Raw genomic sequence first — 12,279 nt, forward strand, 5'->3', positions numbered from 1 at the left:
TAGCGAGATCTCGGCATCTTTCAAACACACAGATTGAGGCTTCCCTCATCACCGCACGACCTTTTGTTTCACCTCAAGTCCTTCGTATACATACCAAATTGCACGGATCACATCAACATTACCTTCTCTCTCAAGGTAAGGTAATCAGAGACACCTTTAACCTTAAGGAGCTACCTCCACATCAACTACAAAAGTGGTATATAAGCTCTTCAAGAAACATCTTGATTTTGTCTTCTCACTCTCCAAGTTGTTATCATGTGCCTTGTCCTTTATGGATTGTTATTCCATGATGCGTCTTGTAACTAACCACTTGACATGCCATCATTGAGAGCATCATTGATTCAAGCTATGCTCACGAGTGAAGAATAAAACGTCAAAGCCAAGGCTACAACTTCATGGATATCTTATGAAGGGTTTATGTAGTTTGTTGACGTATATGAAGGTCTATGCTTTATGATTGGAGGAGTATGTCTTTTCAACAACTTATGCCTTGAAGGGAACATAACTCTATGTTGGCTTCATCTTCTTATTCAAACAAAAGTTACCCTTAGCTCATGAATTCTTCTTAAATCTAAACTTCTTCTTTTGTGAATTTGTCTTGAGTTAAGCACTCTTCATCATATTTGCTCCCATCTTGCCAAGCAATTTTTGCGGCGAGCGACTTCATAGGACCCCCCCCCCCTCCGCACATAATTTTCCCATGTGACACTGTTCTTCAAAGTAATCATGCTTTGGACCATTCTTTTCTCTCCACAAGCATAGCTCATACCTTTGGTAAAGTGTATCTCCTAAGTCACAATTTTCTCCCTACGCTAGTGTGAAGCACTAGCTTGCTACCGCATTGTGTGACCTAGGGTTGGAGGGCCTAGTAAATATCATAAAATTGTAGATTATAGATCGAGTATAGATATCGAGTATAAATTTACCTGTCATGTATTTTGTATGAGTTTTCATATTATTCAGGTGACATATTTTCACGTCTAAATTTTTCGCTATCGAATCGTATTCTTAAAGAGATACTAGGCGCTTTGCACCTAGTTTCCTCTCAGCCCTTCATGCAAAGGCTAGTGCCAGCACTAGCTTAAGTTTGGCACTTTTTGCCAAACTTTGAAACACTATTGTTACTATTAGTTAACATATGTCACATCTTGATGCATGGAGGCTATGCATTTTTTGCTTCCAACAAAATGAATGTGTATCATACACTTGCATTTTCTAAACACCTCAGGGGCATAGGTTGTGATAAATAGCTTGAGTGCTAACCTAGTCCACACCCATGCTACATGGAGCCCTCGAGAGCATCCCCTAAACTTTTGGCAAGGGACGTAGTCTTTGTCACATAACTAACGATTTTTAAAAGAGCTTTGGTTACCTCAATCTTTGATGATAACAAGATCATATCACCACTTTTTCCTATTTGGAAGAGATGGTAAATTGAAAGGAGATGCAACTTTTAAAACCGAAGTTTCAAAGGAGTTGATTAGTCCTCAAGGGGAAAGGAGAAATTGAGCTCAACCATAATGAATCCATCATACCATGGGACTAAACTAGTAACAAAATCCTTGAAGCATCAAGGAGCTAATATAGCTTTGATGGTTCCATTCAAATATGTGAGTCTCACCATGAATCAAAGATGTCTATCTTGACAATGCAAGATGCCTACATAAATAGGGACACCTAAGTGTGCATAGGAGTGTCCTTAACAATCTCACAAACACCATCATTGGGTTCGTACACTTCCTTATCCGTTTCAAAAAAAGTTATTCTCATTAAGAGTTTGAAGGCTTGTGACATCTAAGGGAATCCAAGGATTTCCATTGCATGGGTAGGGATTGAAACCACACGCTCAATGCAAGGACAAAGGGCATAAAGAGGGGATACATTGTACACAAGCACCTTGCAAAAGGAGGAGGGAGAAACCTCCTAGATGAAGTTAATAGCAAAATAATCAACTAGGCTAGGTATAGGATGAAAATGGGTAGTTCATGCCTCCTTCATAAAGCATGATGACCCTAAAGTGGGAGGCTAAACCTTGTCCTATAGCATGGACACCTTTCATTAAGATACACAACCTTTTGCCTAGGTAGATATAGGAAGTACATGCTCCTATGGTTGACCACTATGATCATTGAACACAATATTAGTGAGCTTGGGAATCTTCCAATTCCCATTTTTTGAATACTAAAAAGGTGGCACACGAATAACATGCCCATAAGTTTCTCAAAACCATATGATGTGACCTATCATTGGAAAGCACTTGAAAAATGGAATCTATTAAGCTATAGAGCGTTCCATTTGGAGTTATATTGTCCAATTTATGACAAATCCAAAGATTTGACCACGTGTCCCAAACTTATGGAAAATTCCCATATTCCCCAATATGGTGTTATTGTGTAGCTCTATCATGATATTGCTCTTTTGCATGCGTGCGCGCACACACACACACAAACACGTCTCCACGACACTTGAGAAAAAATTGTATTCCAGTGGAGCAAGCTCAACATCATGTCGTTTGCATGCCTTCAATCTACTCGGCAGTTAGATTCTATCAGCATTTCACACTAATGTTCTCTTGATGCTTCGCACTAAGATTCGAAGCACCAATGTCAATAAGCATCCCTCAATATTTGCAATATGGGAGTGGACTCCCACGCCTCATGCTTCAACTTGACTGTAGATTACAATGAAACAATGAGAGATATATTCTAAATAGAGAAGAAGATGAACAAAGAAGATAAAGACCAAACATCGTTGTAAGACTATGAATGCATATACAAGATCTAAGAGTCATAGTCATAAACATTAATCGAAATGGATCAAATTATTTGATGGCTAGAGGGGTTTTACAAAGTAAGTTTTTGAGTTGAGGTTTAATACTAATATGCAAACAATCTGTTGGGTTTGGGAGGTTACATTCGATATATATATATATATATATATAAAGAGGCATGTGTGCTTGCTATTGAATCTTTGAAGAATATTACCTAGTACATCATATCTAGACTAAGGTTTAAATATGTTCCAAAACACACTTGCAAGGTCTCCGATAGGGATTATCCTTTTTTTGCTATACACTTTTACTTAACAACATAAAGATAGCTTGCCAACAAAAGTTCAAGGCCCCTGTAGTAATAGGAGCAAGATCTTTCATTTATATATAAACGAATTTGAGCATTTTATTATATTGATATGAATCCTGTGTGTGTGTGTGTGTGTGTGTGTGTGACAATTATTAAATTCATTGAACTTCTTCATGAGTAAATGATGTAGCTACCTACAATGTTTCATGAATGGCATTCTCGAAATAGCTTGCAATAGCATACTTTTTAACATGGCAAATATTAATTTCATGTACACTCATGGTTTAATAATTTTTGAATGATTCCCAAATTGCTAAAAGCAACAACCCTTGAGACAAAAGTGCACAAACTTCAACATAGTTGAACTAATGTAACATAAAAACACAATAGCCTATTTGCAAGTAAATAAGTTCAAGTTATTTATATTGCCTATCACATGATAAATAGGGAGTATCCACAGCCATGGTTGCTACCATGCTCATTAACCCCAAAAGTTACAATTCCAGTACCAATATTTTCCTATTAAAAGACTGCAAGAAATAGTTACATCCACACCAACACTTGAATGGATTACAAAAAAATAATGCCAACAATACTAGCATTGACATCAATACTTTAATGGATCACAAAGATAATGCAAGAGCAGCCTGAGGAGCATCTACACCAATACTTAATTACTTTTCTGGATCACAAAAATCTATAATTCGGAGAAAGCAACGCTTGGCATTGGGAGTGTTGCACAGGGAGAGAGAGCTTGCTGCCAAGCTCCTGCACATAGAGAGAGAGAGAGAGAGAGAGAGAGAGAGAGAGAATGTATATCGAATGCATATCTATGTGGCCGGGACACAACCCAAGGAGGAAGACGCGGAGGAGGAGGGGGAGATGGAGGAGTCACTGCATCATCAGCATCAACATCTGCATTACCCACAGCTACTCATGCAATCAGAGACGAACCAACTACTAAGTCTGTGCTTCCAGTACGGGCCATTGTCGGAGTAGCTGAGGGGCTTGAAAGGCTTGCTGAGCGAGCTGCTAGAGGTCTTCGACTACTTGTTCGCGGGCAGTCTGGTGGACGATGACCAAGCCTCCTCAAGGCACGTGAGAGAGAGAGAGAGAGGGAGAGGGAGAGGGAGAGGGAGACGGGGAGGATGGAATCAGTGCAACTGCCTTGGCCTCCATGTTTCACCATCGCCCTGCCATCCTGACTGCTCGTTAGCAGTTGTCGCCCAGACCTACACATGTGCCGCCATGTAATGAACCCTTCTCGGCATGTTAAAGACACTGCGAAATAGAGACAAAGATTGGCAACACAGAGCAGTAGTACACAGAGAAAGAGAGTCTGCAACAATTGCCATAGCTTCAGGGCATGAGGGAAATCTCGATTGCAAGCACAGGGTGAGCAACTGTGCCTGCTGAGAAGTACACACAGGACCGTCTGCAACAACTACCATAGCTTTAGGGCATGAGGCAAAGCCTAATTGCAAGCACAGGTGAGCGACCATGCATGCTGCGAACAATGTTGAGTTTCAGGGCGTGAAGCATGATTGCAGGTGCAAGACGTGCGAAAACGTTGAATGAGAAACACACACAGATGTAGACCTCCTCGAGCCGCAAGCAAGACAGAGAGAGAGTGTGCTGAGAGAGAGAGAGGCCACGAGTGACACGACACCTCCCAAAAGCTTTTGGGGTAGGGGCAGAGATATGACACGTGGCCCTCCCCCGAAAACTTTAGCTCATAATATTAAAATATAAAATATTTGCCGTAATGCCATTGGTCACTGGTGATAGCAAATATATAAAATGTGTCCTTAAATGACCCAGTGTGTGCAAGTTGAGCTTTAGCAAAGAAAACAAAACGCATTGAAGCCGCCTTAGGAAACTTTCATATCCGACGCAGCCATTGATCAATCAAAATCTTCCAATAAAGTGTCGCCCTGCAACCCCTAACGAAAGCGGCTCGCACATGAGAATATCTAATGTGCACACTGCAGAGCACGTCCATTCAGAGTTTTCTTTCAGCTAGCGTCACAAATTAACGACTGCACAGAGACCAGAGCGATAAACATTTTTACAGCAGTAGTAACCATATCGGTAAATTGAACAGAGTAAAAGTTGCAAATAATAGGATCCTAACGGAGGATATTGCGAATAACAGGGATTGCAACCCCCCTGGGATAAACATGCTGTACAAAAAGAGTACCACCATTGTTATAAGTTAGAGCTTATCTATTGACAGACGCATGATCTCTTCCGCCTTGAGCCTAAAGGGAGGAAAACTTAACTCGAGGATTGAATGAGATTAGAGCCGCAAAAAACTAGTACAATAAGCCATATACATAACAGGGTTAAATTAGGGCAAGTACGAGTGCACAAGTCATGGCTTACAAGTACGTCGCCCATTTAAAAATTGTACAGGCCTGACGATACCTTGACAACGCCATGATGAGATCATCAAATGCAAACATGTTGACGACGCCATCACGAGTTCATCTCAGTTGTATGGCGAACTTGCGCAGATACTTGTAAAGCTGACTAATATCGCCTGCAATATTTTGGGCGTCCATGGAGACGCCTAAAAGGCCTTTGCGAGCAAATCCGGCTGAGTAAAGTCCGTTCTTACCCTTCCAATTGCATGCAAGACCTGGCTTGAGGAAGCCGTCAGCGGAGAAAAGATCATTCTCCTGCGACGACCATGTTCGCAAAATGAATAAACATACTCACAACAGGACAGCAAAATTAACAAGTTCCCGCGATATTGATTAGGCATAATTAACTAGGAGCGGGTTATACCTTGAGCCAGGAAGGTATATTGCTCTTGAATCCGGTGGCCAGAACTACGACATCCAAGTCCCGATAACTTCCGTCCGAAAATACACACCCGGAACTTGTAAATTCGCTTACTGCCGTCATGACCTGTGATCAGAGATATCCTAGTATTAGGGCTATTGCGTGACGAAGATAGTGAATGCACAAAAATGGCCTAGTTAACTGTCTGGAACAGGCCCGCATTCAAAGAAATCACAAGAAAATTAGAGTTCCATTAATTCATACCTCGATTGATCCCGCTCTGATATGAGCTACTGTCCCTGCATCCAAGGATGGTGTTTTCCCGCTTTTACACTTCATCTCCATGGGTCCAATGTCGGGCCTCCTGAGACCGTACTGGCTGGTCTCTCCGAGAAGCAATCTGGACATGAGGAGCAGCAAGCGATCTGTCCACTGCAGGGAGAAGAACTTCAAGAGAGTCATAGCGATCGAGAAGGTAGAGAAGCCGAGGATCTCTCTGGGGAGAACATGGACCTGCATTTGGAACGGCAAAGTGAGAGGGATATTCATCGGACTGCGTAATAAAACCAAAGATTAGGGCTACACAAGAGTAGAGAGTGTAGGGAGGTGAGAATAGACAGTGTCAACATCAAGAACTTGGCGAAGGAGCCACTATCACGTGACGGGGCTGTTGCGCGAGAGGGACGACTAGCAGGCAGTCTACCGTTCAGATAAGATTCCAGAACAGAATGCGTCATGCCAAGTTCGCGGTACAGGGGTACCGGCTCCCGTGCGGAGAAGCTCAAGGGTTGCTATCAGTGTGGTTCATGCGATAGTGAAGGATCGTGTAACAGTGTAGGATCGAAAGGCCATGCAACGAAGCTGCCCTACAGCTAGTACTACTAGTACTAGTAATGTCGTGAACTCCTGTAAGGAAACTACCACATGCCTAGCATGAGCGGTAGGTCCCTTAGATGCTTGATATAGTTAAAACTGGTGGGATTAGGGTACATTCACTATAATCGCTGATTCTTACCGGACTTCTGATGGAGAGGCTTGTGGAGGCAGCGCCATGGCTAGCGAGGTCGAGGGCGACCTCTAGGCCGGAGTTGCCGCAACCCACCACGAGAACTTTCTTCCTCCTCAGCACCTCCCCGCACTTGTACTGGCTGGTGTGGCACACCCGCCCGCCGAACCTGTCCCACAGGCCCGGCATGTTCATCGGCCACACCGGCTGCGCGTTCTCCCCTGTCGCCGCCACTAGCCACCGCCCCACGAACGTTCGGCGCCCGCCACGTGATCTCTCGCTCTCCACTTGCCACAGCCCAGTCCCGGCGCAGTACCTCGCCTCCACCACTGACTCGCCAAACAAAGGCCTCAGATCAAACTGCTCCGCATAGGTATCCAAGTACTGCAGGAATTGCGCCTTCGTCGGGAACCTCGGATATGACTCCGGGAACGGCATGTATGGCAGCTCGCAGAACTTCTTGTCTATGTGCAGCCTCAGCCGGTCATACGCCCTATACCTCCATAAGGACCCGATGCAATCCGCCTTCTCCAATATCACACTCGGCACTCCTCTCTTCTTCAAACAAGCCGCTGTCGCTAGCCCTGCTGGTCCCGCCCCCACGATTATGGCGCCCTCAACCCAGTTCAATTGTGGAGACAGCAGGTGTGCATCTGTGTAGGCTGCCTGTACGAGGAGCCCCACGAATTTAGAAGGCACAACCTGATCGTCATGACGACTAGAGGAATCCTCATTCCTACAGGCCGGCTCAGAGACCTCTGGCCGGACCCTGGTTGGTGGCACATTCATGTTGCACATGATGGATGCAAAAACCAGCTAAGGGTTCAAGCAGGCAGAGGGAGACACGATCTAAGAGCCAGTTGACGATGGACGCCTCACAAACAACTGAAATGAAGGTTACCGATCGAGCATTGGCCTCAGCAGAAAGCTACCATGTTAAAGGATACCCTTTATATTTATATCATGGCAGTCAAGGCCAGCCAAAGTACAGTGAGAAAAAGGGCAAAAGCTGAAGATGAGAATGGATGGACACGACTGTTTTGAGGAGAATGAGAGCGACAAGGTGAACGGCGCCAAGATAAGGCCGATTATGTGTGCTTATCGCTAATGATTGCAGGCTCGCCGCTAGCACTGAGCAGTGAAGGAGCGGAAATTTGAGAGAGCATGATATGGACTGAGGCTTGTAGTCTATGCATTTACGCGGGCGAGACGAAGGAGCCTTAAGATGGGCAACGGAATGATGGGGGCAAAAGTTGTGGTTTGGCAGCTCAATATGATTGAGGCATTTAATGGCTGAGCCGTGCAGAGAAGCTTGATTGGCTGATGATCATTAGAACTGCTAGATAAGAAAGGGCAGATTGGCAATCATATGCAACACGGCGTCCAGGCGCCAGGGGCACCCGGCGCCAGCCGAGTCGCATTCACATTTGTACCATCACGCCAATAGTAATCCACGGTCTTGACACACCAATAAGAAAAATTATTGCCTCCACCCATATTTTCCATATGCCACGAAAAAACAACTTGATATGGGACCGTGCCTTGAACCTTCCCCACATCCGGGAAAAGGGAGCAAGTACATGGCCACAGTAGTTAGCTTATTAAATTTAATCCGCAATGAATTACAGGCATTCACATGCCTTTCTTTTCGCGTGGTAAAGATATCAGGTTGCATTGACTTATACCATCTCTAAAGAGATGATGTCAGCTTTACAAGCAACTTCTTAGCCAATCTAAAAGAGATTGGTCATCCGCCCAAGTACATCAAAAGGAGCATACACCTCATTAACCACTCAAAACAATACAAAACTCTTAGAGCCACATCACACCAACTCCAGCAGATGCGATGGGATGAAAAGGGGGCTTAGCCTCACCCCACAGAAACTGTGATCATGCCAAGAACATCTTTCCTATAAATCAAAACTAGGCGCTCCGCGCCTAGACTCGCCCCAGCGCGAAGGCGGGTGCTGGACACGTGGCACCCGCCCCCACGTTTCTTTGTGGGGAGGTTGGGGGCTGCCACGTGGCACCCGCTACCCCTCCCCTTAACTAATAGTAAAGATGACCATTAATGATAATTCTCATGAGCATTTTTCCAATTGGTTTGCCTTGATGATCTTTAATCATTTAAAGCCGACTGATGAATAGGAAGCCATCACTCGCCTTACACTTTACTAGTCCTGCTAAAACTAACTTTTCTGTATGGGCTAGTAGGGGCTTAGGAAATTTACACAAACTCTACTCCCCCTAAGCACAATAGGTGCAAGGGCTATTGGGAGGAGGGGGTTTCCTTGCCCTTGCCCTTAATACCTATACTATTCTTATGCTTTGAAAAAAAGATTTCAGTTCTAGAAAGCCACATTGCTATACATAGTTAGTCCATAAGCCAACCCAAATTGTATATGATTCATCATCCATGTTACTCTTGTCACGAGGTAGAGTTTGTTTCTAGAATAAATTATGATACATCCCCACTCTATCCATTACTTTCATGAGCCAATTCTAGTGGCTTTAGCTTCTTTGGAGTCCCATAGACGATGTTTAATAGTCTCCTTAGACCTAAAAATGGGCACATTGGAGAGGTATCCGCAAGCTTCATTCTACCCTTAGTGGAAAACTTGCTAACTAGATCCTTTGGACATATCCTTTCAAAGAAAGAGAGCTTGGCATGGGTTTCTTCTCCACATTTAAGAAATGGGGGTAAGTATATAGGCACATTATCTTATTAGAGCTCCTTTCCACCCGGTACCTGTAAGGGCTTATTAGTATTATATTGGCCTCAAAAATGTCCAGTGGCAAGAAAGATGAGCTTCAAGGATGCATTCATGCCAAAGTTGATGACAAAGGCAAAATGTTATTTCTCTCTTATTTATCTAGAACTTCATGATAGTTTCCATCTTATCCTTGGCACTGCACATATTGGAGCAAGCACCCATGTTTTTCCTTTGGCTATTTTCCCTCTCCAACCACTCCAAGAAAATGGAGCCCCGCACAAGCATGTTGATGTGAGAGGATATGAAATATCACATCGTGATGCTATGAGGGCTAGTAGTTTTTGAGGCACTCCAAGGGGTTCTCCAACACCTTGAGATGTATAGTTCCTTACACAAATATTTCTAGCACTAAGACCTTTGCAAGCCAATGGTGAAATAATGAGGTAACAAGCTTTTTTGGCACCTTTGCATTTATATCCCTACTTTTGGTTTACCTTCTTTATTGTCTCAGTATGGAGGTTGTTTTGTACTCTCATAATGCTCTGCTACCCCTGAAAGTCCTACATGATAAGGGTCCTTATAATTTATTGGCCCCAAATGTGTCATGGCTTTCACATCCCCATGAAAGAAAGTTAATTCAACATGCATGGGCTAATTGTAACCAATGAGTTAAATAGTTTTACTTTCCTAGGCATCAACTTCTGGAAGGCTAGGCATCATTTCATCAAAGAATTTGTTAAACTCTTTTGTTGACTACTAACTTATAGGACAACACTAGCCTTAGAAGGGCATGGTCCACTCCTTATAAAACAATAGCTCGCACGCACACACACATACACATGTGCACGTGTATGCACACGCGCATGCACATGTACATTTGCATGTGCGTGTGCACGTGCATGCATACGTGTGTGCATGTGTGTAGCTCCACTAAGTGATTTTAATTAGCCCCTCGAATGAAGGAAGTGAATGAGCTCTATAATCTTTACTCACTTAATTCACCATATGTATACCCTCCTCTGTATTCCATGCATTTAAGGTGTGTTTATAAGTATCTATATCTATGATTTTTTCCTAAATAAAATATACCCCTTTTCTATTCAATCTGTAAATATCACCTTTACATTGCTCACTTTTGTATATAAACAATATGTAAAAATGGCATTTGAGAAGTCCCTTCTATTAAATCCACTTAATACATGCATATATATTAATGAGTGACCCCCCTCCCCCAAAAAAGAAGAAGCCATACCTTCCAAATATATACTTATTTATTTACCCTCAGATGCAAAAGAATGCTTATAAAGCCATATTGTATGTAGCTATACCTCTCATATTGACTTAAAATATATCGTCATTTAGTTGTGTTATAAATACATATATAAGGAGTGATTAATTAGTAGTAACCCATGGAAAACCTCAAGATCACTTTTTTCCTTCTATTTTCTCAATATATATTGGCATCCAAGTTGTTTAGAAATTTTGTCCTCATTAACCATGTACTTCTCTAAGTTGGCACTTAACATTATGTGTTCTTATTTACTTGTTTTAATGAATTATAGTATAATAGCTTCTAAATGAAGAAAATTTAGACTTTGTACCTAAAGCTCTCATTTTGCAATGATTTTCGTTAAATCTTTTGTTGATCGTTTCACTATCCATTAAGCATGCATACCAATATAGGGAGGTAGATTTCTTCAAAGAAGAAGGAGAAGGGACAATCAAATCCTGTAGGTGTATGTGATACATCAACTACTTGAGAAGGAATTGGTATAAATTATTTTGCAATTGGAAAGAAGAGTCTCAACCAAAGGAGAGACTGAATGTACATCACAACTTCTTTTAATACTTATTCTAAGTCAAGAAGAATGAAGTTATTCTAAAGGTATAGCAAAACATTGCCTCAACATTCTACTAGTTGTCATAGTCACATCATTTCATCTAAGCCACATGGTGGATTTAACATTGACAAGTCGTTTTCACATGGACTCTCTCACTTTTTATAGAAAGTTGTTTGTGTATCAAGGTATTAATATATTTGTCCAAATGATGGATTTTTTTCTTGTATGTATATCAAGGTATAAGTATATTTTATGGGACCCCTCTTATGACCTACCGTATATGTACATGCACATGCCAAAACATATTTTATGGGATCAAGTAGTATATCAAGCTTGTTGAGTAGTCATGCAAAAGAAACATTAGAGTATCCTCCATGAAGTAGTGCTACATTGAGTTCATTGAGTGGGTATTTCACAAAAGCCTTAGATATAGTTCTCTATTCATCGGCATTAAATAAAGATGTCTATGCATTTTGAAAATTAAATATAATGATGTAAAATTGTAGAACCATGTCACATTTGAGGGAAGTCCAAAATATTAAGATGTCACACTTGTGACTTTTATACTATTGAAGGTTAGTGACATACATATTAGATATCTAATAGAAGTAATGTATCTTAGAATCACACAAGGATTCTCTCTCTCTCTCTCTCTCTCTCTCTCTCTACACACTCTCTCTATTTCTCCTTTTGTCCCTTTACTTGGCCAACATCGATGTGAAATATCATGATGAGTTTCTTCCAATTATACGATGCAATGGGAAAGAACGAAATTTTCACTATAATTTTTTATTATGAGCCAACTCTAGTCACATATATAAGTAGTATGGAACATCAACATGTGTTTCTCA

General features: G+C 42.0%; 1 protein-coding gene across 1 annotated transcript; it reads right to left on the reverse strand.

The window, feature by feature from the left end:
* Positions 1–5,159: 5,159 nt before the first annotated feature.
* On the reverse strand, positions 5,160–7,832 carry LOC148020647 (putative indole-3-pyruvate monooxygenase YUCCA5). Its single transcript, XM_087699423.1, has 4 exons — positions 6,883–7,832; positions 6,132–6,380; positions 5,871–5,993; positions 5,160–5,761 (listed from the first exon to the last, which is right to left on the reverse strand). Exons 1-4 carry the CDS (start codon positions 7,669–7,671, stop codon positions 5,567–5,569), a joined length of 1,356 nt encoding a protein of 451 aa, XP_087555549.1. The 5' UTR covers positions 7,672–7,832; the 3' UTR covers positions 5,160–5,566.
* Between the last annotated feature and the right edge of the window lie 4,447 nt (positions 7,833–12,279).

Source organism: Lygodium microphyllum, chromosome 18 (genome assembly GCF_053477565.2).
Source record: "Lygodium microphyllum isolate KBCC chromosome 18, Lygodium_microphyllum_v1.1.10, whole genome shotgun sequence".
NCBI lineage: Eukaryota > Viridiplantae > Streptophyta > Polypodiopsida > Schizaeales > Lygodiaceae > Lygodium > Lygodium microphyllum.